We start from the raw sequence: 26,712 nt of genomic DNA, 5'->3' as shown, positions 1-26,712 counted from the left end.
TAGGTATATCGCTACTTCCAGATTGTCACTCACCATTTTGTAGCCCACAGTTTGGTGAGATTTGCAGCTGGCGAGTTTTGTTAGCTTGATATTCCGACGTGCAATATCACAACTTGCAATAACAACAGCAGTTGATTGCTCGTTGATTTTTGTCAACGAAAATCAAGCGTGATCTTGTTCTTTGGTAAGATTTGATTTTTTTGATATTTTCATAACGATGCTGAAGCTATTCAACTGTATATCAATTCAAATTATATCTTCCAGATATTTTCTCAAGATACCAGGTTGCTCAGAAATTATTCCAAAGCCCTTCAAGTGAACAGAGATTAAAAAAAAATCCATACGATTTTTGTTTTAGACTTCATTCTGAAGATCCTCAGCTTCCCAAAAATTCAGATCACATCTCTTAGCTATTCTTTTCAATAGTAGGTTGCTCAAAAATTATTTCAAATTATTTTATCGGGATAATCGAGCCCAAGATAATTGAACGCTAGGATAATCAGACCCCCAGATAATCAAGTTCAACCTAATTTTTTCAAATATTTTTGAGTATTTTTATTTTAAGAATTAAATACTCAAATATGTCAATGTACACTTTTTTTTGAGAATATTATTCAAAATGCAAAATTTGCAAATGAATATTGAAAACAAAGGACACTTAAAAGCTAACAAAAACCTTGGAACAGGAACTTCTAGTCAAATGTTTGATAGTTTTGGTTTGTTGGCGATGATTTAAAATGAATTAAAATAGATTGCTTTGAACAATGAAAAATCATGCTTCCTAATTTGAAATGAAAATTGTAAATCCTAAGATATTTTCTGAGAATTGAGACAGGAAAGATTAATTTGACAAATAATTTTCTTTAAAATTTTAGGAATTTCTTATAAGATTTAAAAACACTTTGATCTCGACAAGCTTAATTATCCTATTAACTTATTTCCCATGGATATTCCAATCTGTATAGGAGAAATGGCTCTAATGTTGGCTTATTGATCTTAATGTTGGGCACATTTCCTGTTTTTCAATTTCTCTTAGAACAATGCGTAATCTGGACAAAACAGAAGGATTTTTTTGTTCGCTGGTGAAATATTATCACAAAATTTTTGCTTTTGAAATACCAGCAATATTAAGGGGAAGTTTACCACTCTGAAAAAAAAATACGTTTCGATTTTTCTTAAAACTTTGGAAAAAGATATCAAAAATCTAAAAAGATCACATTTTGTCTTATATTCTATAAGACATTCGTGTGTTAAAAAATGTTTTGTATGTCATCATGGCATAGAGTTGGACTCAAAAAACCAAAAAAAAATCGTTTATTTCGATTTTGCAAAAATATCTTTACATGTATTTTTTTTTTTTTTGTAATAATCTAAGGAAGAAACTGATTTTTTTGATTTTTTGATACCGTGCCGATTCAAATTTCGGACACTTAAACTCGAATTTCGGACACTTTTAAAAGTTGATTATCTCGGTCGAATATGATCCACATGTCTTGTAAATTTTAAATTTTTTTGACTAGTGCCCTCCACGATCATCTAACATTATTACTTTGTTTCTAACTGGATGTAATATTTAATTAAAAATGAAAGTGTCCGAAATTTGAATCGTCCGAAATTTGAGTCGCAACGGTAATTAATCCCAATATTTTATAAAAAATAAAAATGCACCAAAATTTTATTTTTATTATTGGGCCTGTAACCTTCCCCGGCTGACATTAGGGTCATTAACCCTAGGTATCAAATATTTTTATTAAATTCCCCATCGTTAAGCATATGCTGTTGTTGTTGTTATTATTATTATTAGTTGGTTATTTTATTGTTCAATTTTACCAAATATTAAAATTCGGCACGGTGTCTTTGGAAGAAAAACTTTATTAAAAAAAAATCAGTATCGCTGATACACTCATCAAACGAAAGCTTAGGGTCATCTCTTTCATATGAGACTAGTATGGAAATGTTCTATAGGGGGTCTAGAACAAGTTTTATTATTTTCTTTCTTTTTTTTAGTGTAAATCACGTCCAAAAATTATCATTTGGAAACTACCCGAGTAGCACACTTTCATCACAATAAGTTACAGTAACTTGTTTATGACTGAAATAAGTCGTATTTAAGTTTCGACAAATGATTTGTGACAAGCGTGCTACTAGGGTAGCCTCAAACGCAAGAGGGATTTCATTTGGTGGGTGTTTCAGCGATACTGATGTTTTTTTTAAATATCTATGTTATCCTACCAAAGACACCGTGCCGCAAAACACTTAACACGTCCAATAGAGTGATGCAAAATTTAAAATTTTCGCTCCACAATACTTAAACGATTTCAAATTGGATCCTGACTAACCTCTCAAAATTTGAACCCATTTGGTGAGAAACTGAGATTGCACAAACCATTTAAAGTTTGTATGGGAATTACTATGGTAAAACCAAGATTTTCGTTCATGTCTATCTAATAATTCACCATATCGGTCTGCTTCAAAAGTTTTCATATATACTAGTAGGAAATTTTTCCAGCTACAACTTTGCTGAAGACCACTTTTTGATTAAATGCAAGGATCGAAAGCTATCAATGGTTCAATGTGCTGATGTCTTATAATCATGCTCAATCAACTGCTCAGCAGGCAACATTGGTGTTTCTGGGGCGTTGAATAGAACACAAAAATCACGGCTACTATGTCTCACTGCAAAATACAGTGTTGCCTTCAGAGCAGCTGCTTGATCATGTCATAAGTTTACCAATCTCTTAAATAATTAATAACTTTTTCCTGTCTCGTTTAACATAGAAACAATCTTCAGCAAAGTTGTAGCTGAGAAAATTTTCTATAAGAATGGCTATCGAACTGTTTCGCAGCTCAATATGGAAAAAGACTAGAAGGCAATGAACAAAACGTTGAGATTTCCCATATTAATTTACATGTAAACTTCAAATGGCTTGTGCGAAGTCTGTTTCTAACCAAATGAGTTGTAACTTTGGGAGGCTAATCAGGACCCGATTTGAAACCATTTAAGCACTGTGGAGCGAAAAAGACAAATTTTGCATCAGTCTAACGTCCAATCAATTGAATTAGAGTTAGCAAATCATATCGGAGGTTCCATGACTAAAAAAGGTGAAATTTTCTTTTACTTTCCACCAGCTCCGCCGGACATCACAGTGGAGAAAACCTGGGTGCACGCGAGCGAAGGCTTCGACATCGATCTGATGTGCACGGTGCACGGCGATGTGAACTCCGAGGTAAGTGTGTTGTTGAGTTTTAAACATCTTGAAAGTGTATTCTGAACCATCATCAAATTGCAACTCAATTAGTTCGACTTATTACTGCACTCTGCGCAAACTTTGTCATCATATTTTGCAGCAATTGCGTCGTCAACGCTGCTCCAACGGTAGATATATGGTGTGATGTTGAAACCTTTCATCTTGTTGATATCAACCTGGCTTGAAGTTGAAACTGCTACCACTGAACCTCAATTTTCGCTAAAAATAAGGTTAACAAAATAGTTTGAGCTTTAGGGCAAATGTATTTATGTGTGTATGTGTGTGTGTGTGTGTGCGTGTGTGGTAAAAAGTTGTTTCCTTTCGCAGCACGACAGGTGAATGAATGGATCCCACTTTGGAGTAGGTGAAAAAGTTATGTTTGGCAGTTACGGGTTTGAATAGAGGTTCAGGTGACGACGACGCTCGGGAGAGACTATAACGATGTCTTGGAAAACTTTGTCTTTCCATTGCGGTGCAGTGTCTACGTATCATGAGCTGAAAATATTTCCCATTTTGGTTGATGCGACAGTAGTGGGAATACCCGAATGATGTGCCACTTCGTCTAATGCTTGGAGGAATAAGGTAAACAGGAAATTCTTTCATCGTGGAACAAGTTTTCGCTGAAGAAGAAAGCTTCATTTAAAAGCTGCTGAGTGATGCTCATTTCTCTTCCAGTACGCTAACCTGAACGTTTCGATTGAATTTGATGATATTGGTAAGGAATTTCAGGGGCTTAAGTCAATTTAGGTTCATGAACATCCCATCCCACGAATTATAACGGAAAAAAACCAACGAGCCAAAATGTGAAGGATACTTTTTCCAAAACGCTGGAATAAGAACTTCCTCACTCGGTGTTAGTCTGTGTCATACATTAATTAAAAACTTTGTCCCAGTGCTGAAAGAGTGGGTGCAGGTTCGGCGGAAACTGAAGTTTTCCGAGCAGCAACAATTTATTTAACTCGATGCGTTGCGTTAAGCTGGAAGCCGAGCTGCAGCGGAAGAGTTTGTTTTAAGGTACCGATGCGTGTGCTTTCAACTTTCAATCTGATGACTCTCCAACTTGTGCATAAATTTTTTCCGACGCTCTGTGTGACGAGCGCAAAAATTAACTTGATTCTGGAATTTTGCGTTGCGGAAAGTGGATGGAATGGTTGCAGCACTGCATTAAAAAGCTTGCACGGTCGGATGGTTGACTGGTTGGATGATGGTGGCATTAATTATGCACAGGTCAAAGGTTAACAAAAGAAAATGGACAGGCCGTGGAAAAGAGCGGACAGTACCTACTTAAATGGCATTTCTCTGAATGCATAAAGTGCCTAGAAGAATGAAAAAAAAAAGATATGCAAAGTGAGGACGGACGAAGAACTGTGCGGAGTTTTAAATTAAAATATAATTTGATTGTCATTTAATCCCATCCATTGTGGGAAATTCGTGAACCGTGCAAGAAGGAACTACCGCCTCTGCATGCAATCATACGCGGTTGAATCCAAAGGAAAGCGTGGAGGAAAAGGAGTTGAGTTCAAATCTGCTTGAGACTTTTTTTTCCTTTATGCCAGGAAACGCACCGCGGAAGTTGATGAGCAATGTGAGAGTGGAAAAATGTACACTGAAGTAGTTTTTTTTTTTTCATGCGAGCATTCGTAGTTATCGAAGCTTTTTCTTATGTTAATTAAAACTTGGGGTTTTTGCATTGCTGATTTATGTGTTCATCTCCTTTAGTTGTTTTATGAATTAGATCGTCATTCTTCAGTCATAAAGTGTGTAAAGTTTTTAGCACTGTTTGTGATAATTTAATACATTTTCTTATAGTTGGAGCTGTTTAACGACAAATATCAAACTTAAATAAAGGGTAATAGATGAGGAGATGAAAGTATAGAGTTGATAGTTCCGTTAAAGTACAGCAATGTGAAAATTGTATATAGAGAGTAGAAAGCGAGCAAAGGTCAATTTTGAGGAAACCACGAATCAGGTTAATCATCTCCTTTATCAAACTCTAAACCTTCGAAAAAATAATCGAGAATTGATATTTTAGTAAATTGAAAAAATATCATATCTCTAAACTTAGTATGTTATGTAGAACAATATAGGACGAAAAAATGCCGTCAAAATACAGGTTTATGTTTGCTCTCGTCAGATGGCAGGAACCAATGTCTTGTAGATGATGGCAAATCATGAAACAAAAAAAAAACAATAGGTAGCACATTCATTTTCCTAGTTAATTATTGGACAGATGCTCACCAATTGCACTATTGTTCGATTAAATATCGTTGATTATTATTAAGTTGGCGTTGCAGAGTGGTGGCAGAACTGTTGAAGTCAAATCTGCTGGTGATTTCGTTAAGCCGAAGTGTCATGAATCTGATTGGATCATATTGTCCATAACGAGTGTGACGGTTAGCTAAATGCAAGAAATTGCGTCGTCTCAAAGGTCGTTCTGGAACATATATATTCAATTCAGCGAGAATATGTGGGGCGTCAATATCGTTGGTCAACACCTTAGCCACGAGTACAGCTTGCATAGTCGATCTATGGGTATCAATTCCCAGCAGCATACAGCGATGTTCACATGGAGGAAGATTCAGTGCGTCGTTCCAGGGTAAGTGTCTAAGCGCACAAGCAGGCTAAGCGCACAAACTTTTTCTGTACAGCCTTGAAGCGATCAATCCAGTTTCAGCCAAGATTCCTGGAGAGTCGATGTCACCAATAAGTACTTTCGCTGCGAACACGGCCTGACTAATCGTCCGCCTATGTTCTAGTGTTTCAAGACCCAGGAGTTGACAACGATCTTCGTACGGCGGAAGGTTCACAGGGTCATTCCAAGGAAGGTGACGAAAGGCATACCGAACAAATTTCCTTTGAACAGATTCAATCCTCGCTATCCAAACTGCTTGATACGGGCACCATACTACCGAGTTGAATTCCAAGATCGATCGCACTAGAGAGCAGTATAGAGTTTTTAGACAGGCAGGATCGCGAAACTCGTCAGCGATCTTGAAAATGAACCCGAGTTGCCTGTTAGCTTTCGCAACGATGCCCGAGTAATGAAGCTTGAATGTTAAGGCGCAGCGTGATTCCTAGGTCACGAACATTGTCCACACGTTGCAAAAGTTAGTGATTTATCGTATAGTTGAATGCCACTGGTTTCAGCTTGCGATGAAATGAGATAATATTACATTTTTGTACATTCAACGTGCGATAGTTTCTTGAGCACCACTCTTCGAAAGTATCGATTAGGTGCTGAAACCGCAAGCAATCGGCGAAGCTACGAACAATCACATAGATCTTCACATCATCCGCGTAGAACGATCGGCAACCAGTTGGGAGGATCAATCCGGCCTCATTCACAAAAATCGAGAATAGCAATGGTCCCAAGTTGCTACCTTGAGGAACACCAGAGCTGTTTGTAAAATATTCCGATTGCTCTGATCCGATTCTAACACAAAGTTGCCGATTGGTCAGATAGGACTTGAACCAACGAGTTAAACCCGGGGATACACCGAGTTTTTCAAGTTTAGCTAGCAGTATGGAGTGGTCAACCCGGTCGAATGCAGCCTTAAGATCTGTATATACAACGTTCCATACTCCAAAGAAATGAACGGAGCTAGATTTGTTGAAACTGATCTCTTGGGATAAAAACCGTGTTGGTCAGGAGAAATGTAATTTCTGCAGCTAGAGAATAATGCATCGTTGATGATGATTTCGAAGACTTTAGAGCAGGCACTGAGTGATGTGATCTCTCGGTAATTTTCGACGTTTCTCTTGTCTCCTTTCTTGTAGATCTGGAACATGAATGACGATTTCCAACGCGTAGGGAACTCCCCCTGCTGTAATGAAATATTGAACAGCTTCGAAAACGGTGTTGTAAGCTTTGAACAGCATCGCTTCAGGATGCTTAAGGGGATCCCGTCAGGGCCAGCAGCATTAGAAAATTTCAGCTTCTTGATGGCGGATTCGACGAGGTCTACTGTAACCGAGGTAATCGGAAAATTGAAAGCATCACTGGGAGTGTCCCTCACCGCTTCAGCAACTTGGGACAACGAAGCCGTAGTGTCATTGAAAATGCTTTTGAAATGTTCTGCCAGAAAATTGCATTTGCTGCCGATTCTATCACCCACGTGAATTTCGGCTGGTAGCCCCTCCTCGTTTCGTTTGGTATTCACGAATGACCAGAACTGCTTTGGATTAAGCCGTAAATTAGCCTGCACACGTCGTGTGTAGCTCCTGTAAAGAATGCGGTTATATGTGCGATATTAGTTGCTCGCTGTTGAAAATAATCGTTTGGTGAATGGGTTAAGAGTACTACAGTATTTACGGAGGAACTTCGATGTCAGACGCTTCAAATTCCGTAGTTGAGCATTGGACCATGCGAGTTTGGGAGAGGGTCTCCTAAATGGGACAGAATCAGTTATTGCCCGGTCAACGACCTCAGCGAAGTAGTTGACGGCTTCATCAATAGATGAACACGTGTCAAGGAACTGCCAATCTACCTGGGCAAGCGAGTGACTCAGCGCGACGAAATCTGCTCTATGAAAGTCGAGCTCATGTACATCAACAGGGGGGCTATCGTAGCGAACAGGAACAGATATGTTGATGGAAACTTCCAACGCAGGATGATTGGTGTTGATGCCAATCAAAGGCTCTGGGGCTAGAACATTCCAGTCCTGCAGCTTCGTTCGCCAGAACGAGATCAAGCAGCCGAGAAGCAACTCTCGTGCCGTGTTCTCTCGACTAGAACAAAACGACCTAGCTCTGATATTTGGTGACTACAATCAGTCTGGGCTCTCATGGAACGTTCCTGCAAACGATCTTCCTAGCATTGAAATTCTTCGCTCGAACATGCCCGCATCCTGCTGTGCTCTCCTTGGTGGTTTCAACCTGCATGGCTGAACGCAAATCAGCTCGATACTGAATAGCAACATTCAGTATCGAGCTGATTTGCGTTCAGCCATGCAGGTTGAAACCACCAAGGAGAGCATAGCAGGATGCGGGCATGTTCGAGCGAAGAATTTCAATGCTAGGAAGATCGTTTGCAGGAACGTTCCATGAGAGCCCAGACTGATTGTAGTCACCAAATATCAGAGCTAGGTCGTTTTGTTCTAGTCGAGAGAACACGGTACCAATCGAACTGATGTGGTTTGCAATGCTGCTCGAATCAGATTTCCTGTCTGGAGGTAGATACATAGCGCCTATACTTATTGATCTACGAGGCGTCGTTATTTTGACCCACAGCTGCTCTAGAGAAGTGCAAACTGGAGCAGGATCGATGCAGGAGCTTAGGCGTTTGGATACCGCAATCAAGACGCCTCCCCCACGCGATTTGGTACTATTCTGGTGGTTTCGGTCGTTTCGAAATACCGTGAATATACTGCCAAATAATTGAGATGAATTAATGCAGTCATCGAGCCAGGTTTCCGTAAGAACTATGACATCGTAGTCAGAGTCAACGGCAGTCAGGAAAAAATTATCAATCTTTGTTCGCAGGCAACAGGCGGTCTATGGACACCATACTACTACGGCAGATTCCAAAATAGAGCGTACTAGGGCACAGTAGAGGGGCTTCAGGCAGAGAGGATCGTGAAATCCATCAGCAAGCTTAAAGATGAACCCAAGCTGCTTGTTATTTTTTCGCTAACACATCTTCCCCAAGCAACACTTGCAACATCTTGAATGAAAAATAAAAAAAAATCCAGTTGTAAATAAGTTATATATTGATTGCTTTTAAAACATCATGTTTTAGACGCGTTGTATTGTTGTTTGTGAAGTATTCAACCTTTCTGACAGACACTTGTTATCTTGAAGTTATAATTCGATATTGCATGTCTCAATTACTAGTTTATAACACATTTATAACTGATTGTATTTGGTGAAAACTGGCTAGCGTTATGTACAACATGTTTTCATATGCGTTTGTTCAGATAGCTTGTAGTTGATAACGGTTGACGCTTTCTACTAAATGAGATCGTGTTGTATTTGGCTGTACACAAATCAAGATGATTACGCTTGCTCCAGTCCTCAAACAAATCCAATAACCGTTGCAGCTCCAAGCAGTCTTCAATACAAGTGAAGTTAGTTAACGTCATCTGCATACAATATTCACTGTCCGCGTGGCAGAACAAATGAAACATCATTTATGAATAACGAGAAGAGAAGCGAGCCTGGATTACTTCCTTGCGGTACGCCGGAAGGAATGAAAAAATCATTTGAATATGAAGAGCCGATCCTTACTTTCACAGACCTTCCAGTCAGGTACGATCTAAACCAGTTTACTAGGTCGGAGGAAAGTCCAAGTTCATCAAGTTTTCCAAGTAGGATATCATGGTTCACTCGGTCGAATACAGCTTGGAAATCTGTGTACATGGCATCTACTTGCGTACCAAAGTCCATCGAGCGTATGCAGAGTGAATTAAACTGTGTGAGATTTGTAGTGACGGATCGTTTCGGGAAGAATCCATGCTGAGAACAGGATATGTAGTTCAAAAATTTTAGAGCAGGCACTCAACGAAGTGATTCCCCGGTAGTTGGCAACATTCCATTTGTCCCCCTTCTTGTGAATCGGAGACAGGAATGAAGTTTTCCATCCAGCAGAAAATGTTTTCCTTTGAAACGATAGGTTGAATAGTTTTACTAATGGTTTCAGCAGGGCACTTGAACATTTTTTCAGTACGGTTGAAGGAATCCCATCAGGGCCATGTGATACCGAATTTTTTAACTTACGTAGAGCATTTTGGACGAGCTCTTTGGTAATTTGAAAAATTCCAAGTTCAAAGCTGTGCGACGAAGTATTACTGAGGGCAGCGTCGATCTGCGTTTGCGTGGTCAATGTATTTGAGAGGGCATTCTTGAAGTGATCGGAAAATAGCTCACATTTACTAGACGCTGAACTAGCAGAACGCTCATCAAAGTATATGGATGTAGGTAATCCATCTTCCTTACGTTTATTACGAACAAACGACCAGAAATTTTTCGGATGCACACACAAGTTCCTTTGCGTCCGATCAATGTACCGAGCATACAGAATACGATTGTACCAAACATACTTGTTACTAGCAAGCACAAAGCGATGCTTCAACTGTTGAGCCCTATTGCGATTATACTTCCGAAGCGCAGATCGTCTACGGCGCTTCAATTGGCGAAGGCTGGAGTTTGACCAAGGCGGCTTCAATGGAGGACGTTGAAGAGGCACGTTAGCTTCGATGACGTGACGTATTTCCGTGTTGAAAACACCAACGATTCCATCCAGATCCAGCTCAGAATCCAGGAATTCCCAATCGATCGAGGACAGTGCATCGTTTAGCAGGTCGTAGTCTACCCGACGAGAATCAAACTGGTTAGAATTATGAAGTGGCTCGTGAATCACCGGTTACGATATAGATACGGTGACATAAATAGCAGGGTGTGTGGTGTCAGTATCAACGAGTGATTCGGCTGCGTCGGAAACACAACAGCTTTGTAACCCAGTATCATTAACGAGTACCAAATCGAGAATCCGTGAATTGGAATTCACAACGCCATTTACCTGTGTGCAGAATGCATCGTACAACATACTACTAGTTGTCGTCAGTCGAGACCTGCTGGAATCTACTTTGAGACCTCCATATTCTGAAGGTATCCAATGCAATTGAGGGTGATTATAGTCACCGAGCTGGAAAGCGACATCATGAGGCTTCAAGCACGATAAAATGGAATCGATAGATGTAATATGCTGCTGGATGAGAAACAGATCATCTCTACGATCTGGTGGCTGATAGAGCACTCCAACGCTGACGGCACACATGGGAAGTATGATTTTAACCCAAAGCTGCTCAAGAGCAATGCTTATTAGCCGCCCCGAGTTTGTCGACTATTCAATAGGCTTCGATCTGTTCTGAATTCCGTGTATGATCCGTTAAATAATTGAGTAGATAGGATGCAATCGTCGAGCCAAGCTTCAGTTAATACGAAAACATCATACTCTGAATCATCCGCAGCTAGAAAGAAGGAGTCGATCTTCGTCTGCAGTTCTCGTACATTTTGGTAATAAATTGGATTGGTGATACATTTTGGATTGTGGGTGTTGAGCTGAAAGCCAGACAATCGTCAGGAGAAGAATTACCGAAGCAGCACGCATACTCGCCTGAAGATTCCCTAAGATGCCCTATCTCTGACCACAGGGTTGGAACGACTTTGATGCCAGGATGCGATAGATGCTTGGTGAGAGTAGGAAGTTGACTCGACTGGATCAGAGAGAACGAGGGATCCCATGATGCCTTGTAGTGAGCGTTCCGTGGTGATGCCATCTGTCAGTTGTTGTCTTATTATATTATATTTTTTTATTTGAACCCTTCTACAGTTCAAAAAGATATGAATGGTGTGGGATAAAACAGTTCCCAAAAAATACCCCAAATAAAAAAAAATCCAACCAAGAAACAATGGGGTGTGATGACATAGTGAGCTGAAAAACTGTGCTTTTGAGGAGCATTTTCACAAGACCGGACATGCGCTCACACGAATGCAAATTGGATTCCGGCCGAAGCACGTTCTGGTAGGTGTAAATTCTGTCAAAATCATTTATCGGTATCTTTGGCGCACGAATCTTATTCCTTGCTTGCCGGACGCATCAAAACGATACAAGCTAATCGTGCACTATTACACAAGTTTTGCACTTTTGATGACGGTTCAGTTTAACAAAACTAGAGCTCTTATGTAAAAATGTATTGGTGGCCTTGAAAAAAGCCGTTTGTTTTCACTACATTTTTATTGGTGACTGATAAATTGAACAATTCCTACTGATTGCAATGTTCAAATTCTTCTGAGATCGACGGATCACAATTACTCCGATGAGCTGGATGTTCGACGGAGTTTTAGGTACGTGTTTGGCAAAGATAACCCACGGACCCTGGATGGATTTGCGTCGGCGTCTGGTTGTTTTTCATTGGTGTGAGGTGTATGTATTGAGCTACAAGGAATGCTACGATGTCCACGCTGCAGCGAACAAGTTCGGTCGAACCGTCCAACATGCAACGTCGAATGATTGTGTGGCTTCGGCTTGTGTTGTTAGGGATCAACTTTCTGATTACTGTGTTAGGGGTGAGCACCTTGTGGTTGAAGAAAATGTATGGGATTTTTTTTTTTTTTTTATAATTCGTTTATTTTTCCAGGCTCATTTGCTGTAGCTTTGCGGAGCCGATATTCATTGTTAAAATAACAAAATTACTTAAAACTAACGTTAGTAAAGCGGAGGCCGATTACTCGCGGCTATCTCGAGGTTAGGGGTAACAAATTGTAACAAATGGATGGCAGGGTAGGGATTGTGAACACAAGGTCTTGATCTCGAACTAGGCGACACTCTGATGAAAAAGACAAACATGGGGGTACACCGATGGGCAGCTAACTACTTGGGAGAATACAAGATGACACTAACTACTAAATCCTCAGATCTATCCGTTTTAAAAACACATAAATTAAATTCAAATAGTCGAGATCTCGGCTCGCCAAGACATCTCTAACGGGTATCGCGGGTTGTTTTCCTCGGGCCCTGAGGGATATGGATAACTCAGATCTGGCAACACGGTGTAAGGTACATGACCAAACAACGTGCTCGATATCGTGATAACCACTCACGCACATAAATTGCTGCCTGAGAGCCCAATTCGATAGAAATGCGAGTCTAACGAGCAGTGATTGGACATAAGCCTTGATATAACGCGTATAAAGTCGCGGCTCATGTCCAACCCTTTGAACCATGGCTTGTTCGACACCTGTGGGAGAATAGAATGTAACCATCTTCCCAATTCACCATCATTCCATTTTTGTTGCCAACTGATGAGGACTTGCTGACGAGCAATGGAGAAAAATTCGTTGAAGGCGATTTGTCGCTCAAAAATATCGCCTTCCATAGCGCCCACCTTAGCCAATGAGTCCGCTTTCTCATTACCCGGAATTGAGCAATGAGATGGGACCCAAGCTAAGGTGATAGTATAGGAGCAGTTAGATAAAGCACTCAGTTTAGATCGTATTTCAGGCAGGAAATACGAGGAGTGCTTCATCGGCCTCATTGAACGAATAGCCTCCAATGAGCTAAGACTATCCGTAAAAATAAAATAATGGTCAGACGGTAGTGAGGCAATTCGCTCTACTGCGTAAAATATAGCTGCGAGTTCCGCAACGTATACGGAGCATGGTTTCTGCAGTTTATAAGAGGCGCTATGAAATTGATTAAATTCACCAAATCCAGTGGAAGCATTTATGGTTGACCCATCTGTGAAAAATCTTTTATCGTTACTTACATGGTGGTACTTGATTGCAAAAATTGAGGGAACAACCATCGACCGATGGTGATCTGGTATTCCATGGATTTCTTGCATCATGGTCAGATCAAAATTTACAGAGGAACTATAGAAGGCTTGAAAGCAATCACGATTGGAGATTAATGAAGAAGGACCAACCTCCAGCGTCATGTACTCATAGTACAAACTCATGAATCTTGTTTGAGGATTTCTGTCGAGTAGCTTCTCAAAATTTTCTATTACCAATGGGTTCATTACTTCACAACGGATAAGAAACCGGAAGGACAGTTCCGCGAAACGATCTGTCAGTGGGAGAACACCCGCGAGTACTTCGAGGCTCATCGTATGCGTCGAGTGCATACAGCCAAGCGCGATTCGGAGGCAACGGTATTGAACCCGTTGCAGCTTCAGGATATGTGTTTTCGCCGCGGATTGAAAACAGAAGCTACTGTACTCTAGAACTGACAAGATGGTTGTTCGATACAACCTGATCACACATGGGAAATTTTAATATTCCTATATTTCTTCATTGATAACGTTTTAAATATTCAACAATTATAATGTGTGACACACCACACAAATATTATAATACTGGTGAATCGATCGACATACAAATCATCAAAATCCACGGATTATTGGCCAAGTTATTAGCATTTAAAGTATAACAAATTTTCGTTGCATTTCCCTGAATTGGCACCCTTCCTTAAAAACGTAGTCCTACGTCAAAAAATTCATGAAAGAACTGAGCACCTCGCAGGCCGTGACAAATGTTTCTTCCCTCGAGGAAAACAACCCGCGATGTCCGTTAGAGATGCCTTAGCGTGCCGGGATCTCGAATACATGAATTTAATGTATGTGTTTCTGAAACTTATCGATTTGAGAATTTAGTAGTTTCTTGTTTTCTCGTGTTCCTCCAAGTAGAAGCGTCAGCCCCCTTCGGTATTCCACCATAGTCCATCTCATGCGTTTCAGTTCATTTTCCTTCCGTTCGCTTAGTTCTAGATCCTAAGCACTTACTCAAACGCAAATCAGAGTGCAGCCCCAAACCTTGTGTTCTCAGTTCATAGCCCTCCATTCTCCTGTTTATCAATTGTTACTCCTAACCTCGAGCAATCTTCCAGTAATTTGGCCCCGCTGTACTAATTTTGTTAAACAAATACTGAATTTTGGCTCCTTAAAGCTACAGAGAATAAGCCTGGACAAATAAATAAACTATAAAAAGCCATTTGAATATAACGAAAATAATCATATGTAATTTCTAGACGCACATGTGAAAAGGGCCATCGACGTTCAACGATTTCTCGCAGATTAAGAAACATTCTGGCAAACCAACAGCGTCTTCTGGTAGAGGACGTTTACTCTAGAAAGTAGTGCGGTTATGTTTGCGGGAGTGTAGTGTCATTCGTGAGAAATCAACGATGGAAGCCATTGATTGCATTTGGCTCATTTCCTTTTTCTCATTTTCATCTAGATTTCCCATCGATGACTTCTTCTTTAAAACATGAGCTGTCATTTGACCGATACCAGCCCAAGTAACATTGTAAGTTTTATTGAGGTTTTATAGAATTCTACAAGTCTAAATCATGGTCTACAGAACCCTCATAAAACCAAAAATGTTACTTGAGCTGCTATTTATCTTTTATCTGAAAATACTCTTTGCATTTCCACTGCAAATGATGAACCGGTTTAGCTCGAGCCTGTCCGATTTGCATGAAACTGTGCGTAAATGTTTGTTATTATGGGTAATGATTCACATTTTTTTGCTAAATTTCGGCCATTTTGGAACCCACACAATTTTCAGAATGGTGTTTTCAAAATGAAAATACGATGGTGTAAAGTGTGTATTACGCTAGAGATTTTCAGCTACCTTGGGCCTTGATATGCTGACAGATGTACGGGGAGTTTACATGGACGTAAAAAAGAAGGTTTCCAACTCCCTGCATTTCCTCAATCGGAAGGGGAACATATTCTACCAAGGGAACAAAAATGTGTGTTTCCTGTAACCAGTTGGTTACAGTCCGTCGATTTTCGGCTATATGAGTTATTGTTGGTTGGGAAAATTCACGTTTTGTTAAACCTAAAACTGTAGACACACACAGCTTGTGCCGCTGCAAAAAACAAGAACGTTACTAAAAGAAAAAAAAAACGATTATACAACATCTCGCACAAAAATAGTTGTGTGAAAAGAGAGAGAAGGATAATGATTGGCACCCGATATTATACTGCTACTGATATTGATATTGATACTGAGCTAGGTTTCCGGGAGTATTTGGTCATGCCATAGTCACATTCCTTTGTAAGATGGAGGGTCATCGGATAAATTCCTGCCCCAAGCGGAAGGAAGGAAAGCAGCCAGTACAACAACAACAACAAGAAAAAGAAAACATACAACAGAAACGAAGAAGAAGTGACTGGAGGTGCGTCGTCAATGGACATCGATAAGCATGCAGAGGAAGCGATTGAAGTGCTGGAATAAGAGATAGTGAAGATCGATTTGACTTTCCCGGATGCCGACAAGAACAATGCTGAGAAACACCAGCCACCTGTTTTCAAACATCGGGACGGCGCGCATTACTACTAGAAATTCGGGCTAGTGGACTATACCGAGAAGGAGCGCATACAACACGAAGGGGAGGCAAAGCAGCTGGCACTGCTGAAGGAAAAATAATTTAAAAAAAAAACAAGAGAGTTGAGGGAACGGTTAGTAAGTAAGTAAGAAGAACTCATTAATATTTCCCCTAATTAAAAAGTATTGTTTAAAAAAATTCTGGTTGCATTTGAGCTTAACAAATAAAGTCATTTAAAAAAAATGAGACAAATCAGTTAGAAAATTAAATTCTATCTTAGAATTTTGTTTAGTGATTTTGAGTTAAAATTTGAAAAAGTGTTGAATAGATAATTAAAAAGTTTCCTTGTTTTAAATAGTATTTATTTAAAATTAAAACTATTGAAAAACTGGAAAATTAAGGCATTTAAAAAATTTGCCAAAATTGAGGATTTTAGTAATTTTTGCACAGAAGACCATTGCAAGCTCTCAACCATTGGACCAAAAAATGTTTAAAAACTTGTCCAAAAGTTGTTGTTATTCGCTTTTGGACATTTTCAAGTGTCCAAGGTTTTCAATATTCCAAATGATTGCATTTTTACATGAGATTTTTAATTTTTAATTTAAAAATTTGATGATGTAAATTTTGAATTATTTAATAATTATCACTTTTTAGAAAAGTTTACTCATTATTACCAATACAAAAATACTGTGTGTATTTTTCCACGAAAGACTATATTTTCTCTACAATTTTGTCTCAGAAGTAATTTCGATCAGAAGTGATGTTTTCGTGCTAAAATTTATTGAAGCATGTCAAAGACGCCATTTTGGAAAAAAAAAGATCCCAAATGGTCGAATTTTAGCCATTGCCCATAACATACACTTAGGCAACATTTTTTTTTGTTATTTGGCAGATAAAACCGATCGATCAATTCAACTGCCATGCTTCGTAATAATTTCTTTCTTTTGGAATTGAAGTCCAACTTTAAAACATGAGCTGTTCTTTGAAAGATAATAGAGATCGAACAATTCAACTTAAATACTAAACAGAAGAGTAAATGTAACAGTTATGCCACTAGTGCTCCAATTGTCAGCCCTAGGCCCTAAATCACATTTGAGATTAATTTTCATGGATTCATTTGCGTAGATGCTTGTCAAAACATATCAGGAGTGATTTGAGATTTGGGTATAATTGCTGTTGTAAACAATCACGTTAATCACCGATTTCTCGCGAACAATAACTCAATCTCGTAAGAAAAAACCTATATTGAATGATACAGGAATCATTCCTCTACCTGAAAGTGTTATTAGTTTTCGTGATTGAGCTTTTATTCGTGAGAAATTGGTGATTGACGTGTTTGTTAACAAAAGCAATTACGCCCAAATCTCAAATCACTCTGGATTTTTTTTTAACTCTGCAGCGAAATTAATTTTGTAATGAATGAAGAAAATGTGAAATTCAAGAAAGGATCAATTAGAGGACCACTAGGGCCAAAAACTGATACACTTACCCTAATTTATCATCTTGATGTTAAATCCATCGTAAGAACATGAGAAGTTCTTTGAAAGATAAAATTAAATAAACAATCCTACTGAATGGCATGCAGGGAAACGGGTCATTTTCAAAAATGGTTCATTGAGACTAATGGGATACTCAGGGTGATGAGCTTTTTGGGTTAATGCCATAGAGGCCCTTCTGGAGAAGATTGTATCATTTATGAAGATCCTCTCTCATACTAATCTTCCGTAAATAATTTTCCAAGCAGGAATGTCACCACTCGGAGACTAGAAAATCCCGGTCTTGTACTTTTAATTTGCTCGTCAGCTCAAAAATTCAACAGAACCTTAGTCCAACATGTAACGATTCCCAACGGAAAGCGAGTACTTAAGGTTAATCTATCTAAAGACTATGAAGAATCTCACGGCTCCTAGCTTGATGGGTTCCTCGTATGTTTGCATACTCTTTCAGGCCCTATCATACGATCTCAATAGGGAAAAGCTGTACTCTTCCTAGTCATAGTTGATTGGGTAGCGCAATTCTTTTTTTTTCGTGCAGAGCATCCAGCAAATATCTGCTTTTCTGGACCTAAAGGATCATCGCTTCGGACTCTGGACCTCAATTTCGTTCGCAAATCTTCCAATTTTTGCTCAAAATATGTGTCACAATCCACCATGAAAAACGCTTTCTATACACCAATGAGTAACGTTGCTGAACGGACTAATCGTACGCTGATCATTTGTGTCATACTCTGCTATTTCCGTTAATTTTACATTCTCTCGTTCTTGGGGATATTGACTGGTAGCAAATCTTATAAAGAGCGTAGCTACCCAGCTTGTTTGCCTGAAGGTATGTTGTAACAGGTGTATCATCCGATGGTCGACTATCGTTAATACAGAGGTATCGATTAATTCTTTGGCACATAGTACCTTTATATAAGTTTGAACGATTTCTCATAACAGAAATGGAACACCAGTCAATCACCACGAATAAAATGACCTTACTCCCTCTCTCTCACACACAACAGCTAGGACCTAGTGCATGTCCTAATGTCCCATTTCCGGATCAGTAAAACAGTTTGAACTTGTAGCTAGTTTCCGTATATCATACAAGGTTTTACAAAATAAAAACAAAATTTTGTATCCAACACGCAAAACTAATTTTTCGTACATTGAATCGAAGACAACATATCAAGAAGACTGGCAACTCTTCAAAGGTAAATGCTTCGAATGAATTGGATAGCAAAGATTCCATCATCAGAATAAAGGTTTGTGTATTTGCTCATTCTTCTATGCATCGGTTCCACCTTTGCTCGTGCGCAGCGCTACTGTGTCTGTCACTTGGATTCAGGCAAAGTTGCCAGTCTTCTTTATATGTTGTCTTCGATTAAATGAAGGGTTGGATTTCTTACATCCTCTGCATATGTTACCTACTAAAAAATGAACGGCATTTCTTTTAATGGACGCTGCGTACATGCAAGTTTCTCCAGAATGTAGTTTTTTTATTTGTTGAAAATCATCAAGAGATGATTTTAGCGGCGTCGGTGCATAATGGGTGAATCCGGTCGCAATTGGAATTATTTTTCATGAATTATTATTTTTATAACATTTTTTTTCAGATTCTCTGGTAAATTTTAGTCTCAAATAGAAAATATCAGGATAATGCGGCAAGATCTGAATTTCGTGCCTAGCGGTAAAAATTAAAATTTATTGAAAAACTGTAAATTTTTGACAATACATTGATCTTCCTAGAAATTCAATAAATATGAATAGTTCATATCGATTGCATCATTGTTTTGTATTCTTAACGATAACACCTATCACTTCATACAATAAAATGACCTTAAATCCTTTGTTAGCATTGTTTAACAAAGTTATCATACTACTTAATCTGAATTTTAAAATGAATCTATAACTAAAATGCACCAATTTGCGTAAATATGGGGTTTGTATTGTCCTTGTACGCTCCACATTTTGCTCAAGTTTGTACTTTTGTGTTAAAATTGATAATTTTAATGAAGATCTATTTTTTCGATAATATTTAGCAGGGTTGAAAATTCTCTAGGGAGAATCACTCGGGTGAAAGAGATATCATTCTCTAGGGTGAATCTCTGCTTGTCTCTTCGGAGATTTATCCTGGCACCACTGGAGAGATTGATAGGCACAGCACGAGAGAGTGAGAGAGTTGTCTGTTCACTGTTCGTCTGTTTATACACTCACTTCCGTGAGAAAGATGGCAGCGTTAAGGTGTTATTGTTTCTCCAAAGATTCCAGCAGAACTTTACGTGCGTGACTGAAAACATCAACGTATACAGCTTTCTCAAAGGCATCTTCGACGTGGCTGTTGAAGTTTAGCCGGTCATCACTCCCAGGTATTTCAGTACACGCTTTGAGGTTATGGCGTGCCCCTGACAGTGATATCTGCCCGCTGTACCGCTTTACAGTTACTGGCCAATAGCACTTCCGTTTTGTGGTGGGCTATCTGCAGCTTCGCTCCTTGCATCCAGTTACTAATCATGTCGATCACTCTCGGTCGCCAACACTTTCACCACGTCCAGCCGTCAAGACGACGTCGTCCGCAAATCCAACGATCTCAACCCATTTGAGCAGCTTCAGCGTTAGCACGCCGTTGTACATCCCGTTCCAGAGCGTTGGGCCAAGGATGGAGCCTTGTGGAACTCCCGCTGTGATCCAAATCGATCTCTGTCCCATGTCTGTCTGTCGACTAAACTGAAGCAAATTTCAATAATGATGCGCTGATGCACTTCCCGAATTACCCTTTTTCAAAATTTGTACATTATTATTTTTACCAAATTTTAAAATAATTGGGTACAAACTATACATTAATTGAAAAAGTAACCTTTAAAAAATCTTTGTATGCAATAAACTAACAACCAAAATCTTCACCGGGCACCGGGGTGATTCTGCCCGGTGAAGCAAACGAACTCTCTACGGTGCTACCTAGTGATCACTCATACGCTCCGGTGTGTTGGACTGGTGGAGGTGCGAACGTCAGAAACTGTACAGTTTGTTTGCGAAGAGGGAGAAGCGGTAGAACGTGAAAACAAAATCAAAATCTCTCGGGTGAGTTTGCTTTTGTCATAGTGCGAGGTGTCTTTTCAACACATCACCCCTGCTTACACTGGGAAGAATGGCATCCATGATTTAGGAACCACCCTAAGGTAGCAACTTTGTCTTGAACTATAGCGCTAAAATTGTGTATGGATAATAAAAAAGAACTGTGCAATGACCCAGGAAAAGATGAAATTATTGATTGCAATTTTCAGCATGTTTACTTTTAAAAATCCTTTTGCCAAAATTTAGAATCACCCTAGAATATTGTTATTTCAAATATCGTATTCTGATCACAAATTGTGAATTTGCGAGCATCAAATCACTTAAAAAGAATGTTGGTTACGATTTAAGGCAAACAATTTCATTACGACCGGTTTTTGTAAGGAGTTGTCCCACTGTGCAGTGATGTAGTGATAAGCGTGACTGCATCTCACTACAAAGAGTCTGAGTGCAATCCCAGTCGGAGCCATCGGTATAAAAGGGATGATTTTATAGACGCAATGCGTTTGGAGAAACAAAGTTTGTTCGAAAAATAAGTTAACTAAAAAACTACAAAATTATTTAAAAAACCTTCCGGTGACTACATTACTGAATCTTTTCATGTCTCGAAACATATCAAATTCTGCATACTGTTCATACAAATCTTCAATAGACTCTTACATTTCCCGATTGGGTGTAAGATGAGCATATATTTGCGATGACTAGGATTTTTTTAGCAGGCATAACATTTGATTTCAAGATTGAAACAAAAGTAAATTTTCTGAATGACTATCGAATAGATAATTTTTTAAATTCAAAACAAAATCTTGTATTTCCGATTTAATCTTAGCTTTGGAACTGTCTTAAGATTTGAAGAATTGCATAATCCACTTTGAAAATGATTTCTGATTTATGAGATATAAACCAACCTAAGTGATGAATTTAAAATTTTCACTAAATTGAGTATTCCAATAATTTCTTACATCGTCGGATATTTCCAGTCCACAATCTTCAAGATTATTCAGGTGTAAATAACATTAAAACAAAACAATTGGGTTACCGATGCAAATCAGCCTTCAAGCTACAAGCAAAGCGTATCCCAGCACATACAAAATAAGCTAATTAATCCATTGGATTTCGCCTCTCAATTTTTCCAGATTCCTTACGAAAGTATTCCCTTTCCAGCAAACTGCCATCATGACTATTTTGGTTTCCTAGCGCCAGCACTAATCACCCACCTCATTTCCTCTTTTCTCGTCCATTTGCAGATGCTGTGGTATCAGAACTCCTTCCTGTTGGACCCCACCGATCGCCGGTCCATGTTCTCCAAGGGCGACAAGTACACGCTGAACATTCGCAACTTTCAGCAGTCCGACTTTGGTAACTACAGGTAAGTAAGGGGCTCTCGCAACCCGCGCCAAGTGCTTTCTATTACCTTTATCAGCAGAATAATCATCATCAACATCATCAACATCATGATGGCTCCGTGGCACTTTCAAAGGAGAAATATTTACTTACGTAAGGACTGTTTCTCGCGTGCACGGTGGTTACGTCGGCACAGCATTGAGTGGAAGCAATTTCGACTGACTCAAACGGGGCGCTGCTGTTGACGGGCGACAACGACGTAGATTAAGATGATGGAAATGATTTTGAAGAGTTGGGGGTAAAGCACGTGGCTGGACCATTTGACTATATTTTTTTACATGGCAGATATTTAGAACGATACCGTGCTCTGCGATGACGAACTGAAGAAAATTAAATTTTCATCTTGTTCAAGTATTTTCATTCGCTCGATTGGGGCAGGTGGAGGTTCCTTGCAAAGTCGGCAAATTGTCTGGGAATGTTTCATTTTCGGTGTGTTGGGGGAATGTAAATTGTTCTGTTTGTCAGCTCATTTCGGGCATTTCTTAAGGATAATGGGTTGCATCCTTGATGAGAATCGTCATTTCGGTTGAAATTCAAATGAGACTGGTAGAGCTCTCAATTATTAACTTTTAAACAGAGAACATTTGTATTGTCTTCAAGTTTAAAATCTAAAACAGAAAGCATAATCTTGAAGATTCCGGAATCCTTTTTACCCGAGCAAAAAAACTTTTCCAATAATTGTATCCATGCACATGGTATAGATGGAAATGAGTTTTCAAAAAACAATTTAGACGATCGATTTGCCCGCCTTCCGTAAAACTTTCTCGTTCGTTCGTTCATTCTGATGGGATTCATTTCGGCTGCTGCAGCTTAAGACTGTAATTGACTGACGCTTCTCGTTTTCCATTTGCAAAATCGTACGCACTGATTCATTTTCCTTCCATCAAACTTCTCGGCCAAAGATAAACTTCTTCAAACAGTTATATCTGAGAGCATACGTATAGACGTCTCCGAACCTGAACAAAGTGTCCCCTCCTACGTGCGTCAAACGGAATTCCCACATTCACAATTCGTCTCAAAGCGGCCCGACTCTCGGTCCCACCAAAGTGACGGCTCAAGTCACCCACTCATTATCATCGCCATCACCGTCTTTCTCTGCTACGAAGAGGCAGGCGGAAAAGGTACCCGAAAATGCTCCATCTTCGTCGGCGTCATTAAAACTTTTCCTCCAGAGCCCGGGAAAAGTTTGTTGTGAAATCTGAACCGCAGGGAAAATTAGTGTTGGCTTTCTTGAAATTGCTGCAAAATGATGAGTGCCTGCCTGCCTGCCTGCCTGCCTGCCTGCCTGTGCCTGCCGTGGAACCGTACAGATTTGTTCTCACCCCGTGGGATCGAGTGACGGCAACTCACTGGGAGGGGGAGGGAGCGAACAAACGAGCTGTATACGGTGAGTTGTTGAAGCTGAATTCATCATAGAAGAAGTTAGGACTTAATTGACGGGATGCGCCTTTCTGAAGGTCAAATTTGATAATTTGTGGAAAATTTATCATTTAAATTGGCATAAAATATGTCTTACCCGAGTTATACGACATGGATAACAACTTATGATACTCGGTTATCTAGGTTTGATAACTGAATATTTTATCATTGGGGTTGAATGAACTTTCACCATAACAAAAATTATTAAAAAAAAAAAAACTAATTTTGTTATCATCGAAAATATCTTGATAACAAATCTTATGATCATTTCAAATTTTTTCCACCAATTTCAAATTTTGTCATAGATTTTATGTTAAAACCTTACACTGGTAACTGAAATATGATAAGCGTTGTATGGCCCAGTTTTTTTGTTATATGATGCGGATAATATTTAGAGTTTTGAACTAACCTTACATTTTTCGTAAACAATGAAGGTCCTATTTATTTCATGACAACAGCTGATAACTAAATTAGTATTTTGATAACAACTGATAAAAAGATGATATCTGGAATAACAGGACTTGTTAACTAGTTGATATCAGGATGTTATTATACTTTACTCGGGTAAATTGTGTTTCAGTAATAATATGATCTGAAAATCTGTAAGCATGCCCTAAGCTATCAATGTACAACAGTGGAAGCGCTCAAATGCCTTAAAAGATGCTGGCTAATTAGGCAGAAGGTCATGGTCATTAGGGTAAATTTTGGAAAATTATTACTTAACATTAGGGAAGATCATATGCTGGTCTGAAAGAGAAAAACCGGCAAATAATATAAGTGCCACTAATAATTCCGGACCTGCTGCTTTTCGACCCATCACACTTTTAAGCTGTATGTCTAAAGTATATAAAATGATGGTCAACCGGCGACTAATTACGGAATTAGAAACGAAAGGATGACTGGGATAAGCGACAACACGCCTTCCGATCCGAACGCGGCACTGAAACTCATTACGTGGAACTGTCTTATTGCGTCTCTTGAATAGAGATGGGCGATCCGCTCCAGAGCTGTTCTAAAGACCCGATTCACTAAAGTGAGCTGACGGCCCGCGGTTCATTTTTTAGGAACCGCAGCTCATCAGCTCACTGATATCACGAGGCTAAACCATTCCATCACCTGCACAAACAATAACCATAAGAAGCGCCTAACCACCCATTCGGAATATCATACCAACTCTATGTGATATGATAGTACCATCTATGATATCGTTAGTGAATGGTAGCCGTTTATTAGGTCATAAGTTTTCAGAAAATGACTCATATGACATTGAACAATGTTTGAAAGAATATATTGAAATTTGATGGTCGAGGAGATATGCACCAAGCCATCATCATTGGTGTTAAGGTCAAAACGGTTATTTTTAAGCAAAATGTCATGTATTGTCGAAATTTTTTGTCTGTTTCGAGATTTTATTCAAACTATAAACTCCAAACAGTCGGTTGACGCAAGACGCAGGGAAATGCCATCTCACCACCACATTGTGTTGTGGTTCAAACTGTAACCCCAAAAGTAAACCACATTTGGTTGGATCATCCAGAAAATAGTTACAAAAAGTTAAGATTTATCAGCTCTCTAAATTTTTGATCATCCACCTGAATCATTTCTCGAGGAATAATATTTGAAAATTTTCTGTGAGCATTAATACCGTTTGATGTCTTTTGATGTCCTTTTTTAACATTGGAAACCAAAGTGAATTGAGAACTATGGAAAAATCTGGACAAATCCTTGAAAACCTGGTCCAGACAAGAGATTGCCTGGATGTCTGAATGGACTATTAAAATCTGGAAGGTTGGCAACGCTGACTGGGAACCGTTTAGGATGACAGCTCTCGGACCCGTCCAACTCTTCGGATATTTTTCTCTCTCGATTCTTCACGATTCAGCTCCAGATCCGGATCTGAGCGGATGATCTGGAGCTGAAGCCAAGACTAGTGAGAGCAATTCTGCTGGAGAATCAACATCAACAATACAATCAGTACCTATAGCATGAGAAAAGGCGTAACATCGTGTCATCATATCTAGACACAAATTTAAAAGGGGCGGAAGAGCCAAAATGTGAACAAACTATATTTTGTCACATATAGAAAGAAAACAGTTCACAACCTTCTCAATAAACACGGAAAAATAGAAGAACACATAATTTCAAATCATAATAAACGGTTCCTCTTTTATGGCGTATGTCCAATTTTCAACTCTCTGATGCGTTTGGCTGTTACGTCTACATTTATTGTTTTAATAAATCTTTTAATTTTATCGAACCTCATTACGGAATCCCTTTATGAAGAGCTTACGGACTGTGTTGATTTATTTCCTTTGAATTCCGTTCTAATTGCTTATCTTTTGACAGATATGCGCATTCCGTCTACTACTTGCAGACTTCATCAAAGCCAAGAACTTAATATGCAAATCGTAGAGAATTCTGTAGTATCTAGTCACGTCCGAAAGTCGTGAAATGGGACTTTTGGGACCTCAAAATTCGGAAGCGGTTTTCTCAATATGGTTATTTTGGAATTCCGCCCTTTTCAAATGTTAGTCTTGATATCATCGCGTGTGAATAGCTGTAGCTCTCTTTCGCATACATTTGTTGGTTTTACTGATATGTTGTTGGCACATTTTGTGCCTATTTTTACGATTGAATGTAGTTTTAAGCTTACATACCTAGATCTATTAATTAAAGGTCACCGAAACCGCTTATTTCTTTTCCGATTTTTAAATTATGTCATAGTTTCTATAATTTCAAAGTGAGCTGAAGAACTGCTCAAGATAACCGGTTCCCCTTAGAGAGCTGGACGGGTCTGATTCGCTCAGCCAGATGAGCTGTTTTACTCACCTCTACTCTGGACCTGTCAAAGACATAAAGGGTGATACGGTCAAAATTTGGCCAAGGGAAAACGCGTGTAAATCGGTGAAATCGTTTATTTAAAAAATCAAATTAAATTTCTTTTTTCAAGTTCAATTAGTATAAAATTCAGGAAAAATATTCAGTTAGGCTTCCGCTTTTCCAAATCCGAATTGCCGGGTCTTACGCTTGACCCCTGCCATCAGATTTTGTACAGCCACCTTGTCCACCTTCTTCGCCGCAGAAAGCCAGTTTGCCTTGAACTGCTGCTCGCCCTTAGCAGTTTTTTTGGTCTTCTTTAGGTGCCGCTTGACAATAGCCCAGTATTTCTCAATTGGGCGGAGCTCTGGCGTGTTCGGAGGGTTCTTGTCCTTGGGAACCACCTGCACGTTGTTGGCGGCGTACCACTCCATGGCCTTTT

At 39.3% G+C, this 26,712-nt stretch overlaps 1 protein-coding gene across 1 annotated transcript in view; it reads left to right on the top strand.

Annotated features, from left to right (window-relative positions):
• LOC135710936 (roundabout homolog 1-like) overlaps positions 1–26,712 on the top strand; it is a 376,781-nt gene that overhangs the window by 288,236 nt on the left and 61,833 nt on the right. Inside the window, exons 7-8 of the mRNA XM_065233660.1 lie at positions 3,130–3,227; positions 21,878–21,999. Coding sequence (XP_065089732.1) covers positions 3,130–3,227; positions 21,878–21,999 — 220 coding nt within the window. The remainder of the gene's footprint in view (positions 1–3,129; positions 3,228–21,877; positions 22,000–26,712) is intronic.

The sequence above is a fragment of the Ochlerotatus camptorhynchus genome, unplaced genomic scaffold (genome assembly GCF_037179485.1).
Source record: "Ochlerotatus camptorhynchus isolate MF236.1 unplaced genomic scaffold, CSIRO-AGI_Acam_v1.1 ptg000406l, whole genome shotgun sequence".
Taxonomy (NCBI): domain Eukaryota; kingdom Metazoa; phylum Arthropoda; class Insecta; order Diptera; family Culicidae; genus Ochlerotatus; species Ochlerotatus camptorhynchus.
The sequence above is the reverse complement of the archived record's forward strand: the minus strand, read 5'-3'. Positions and strand labels throughout refer to the sequence as shown.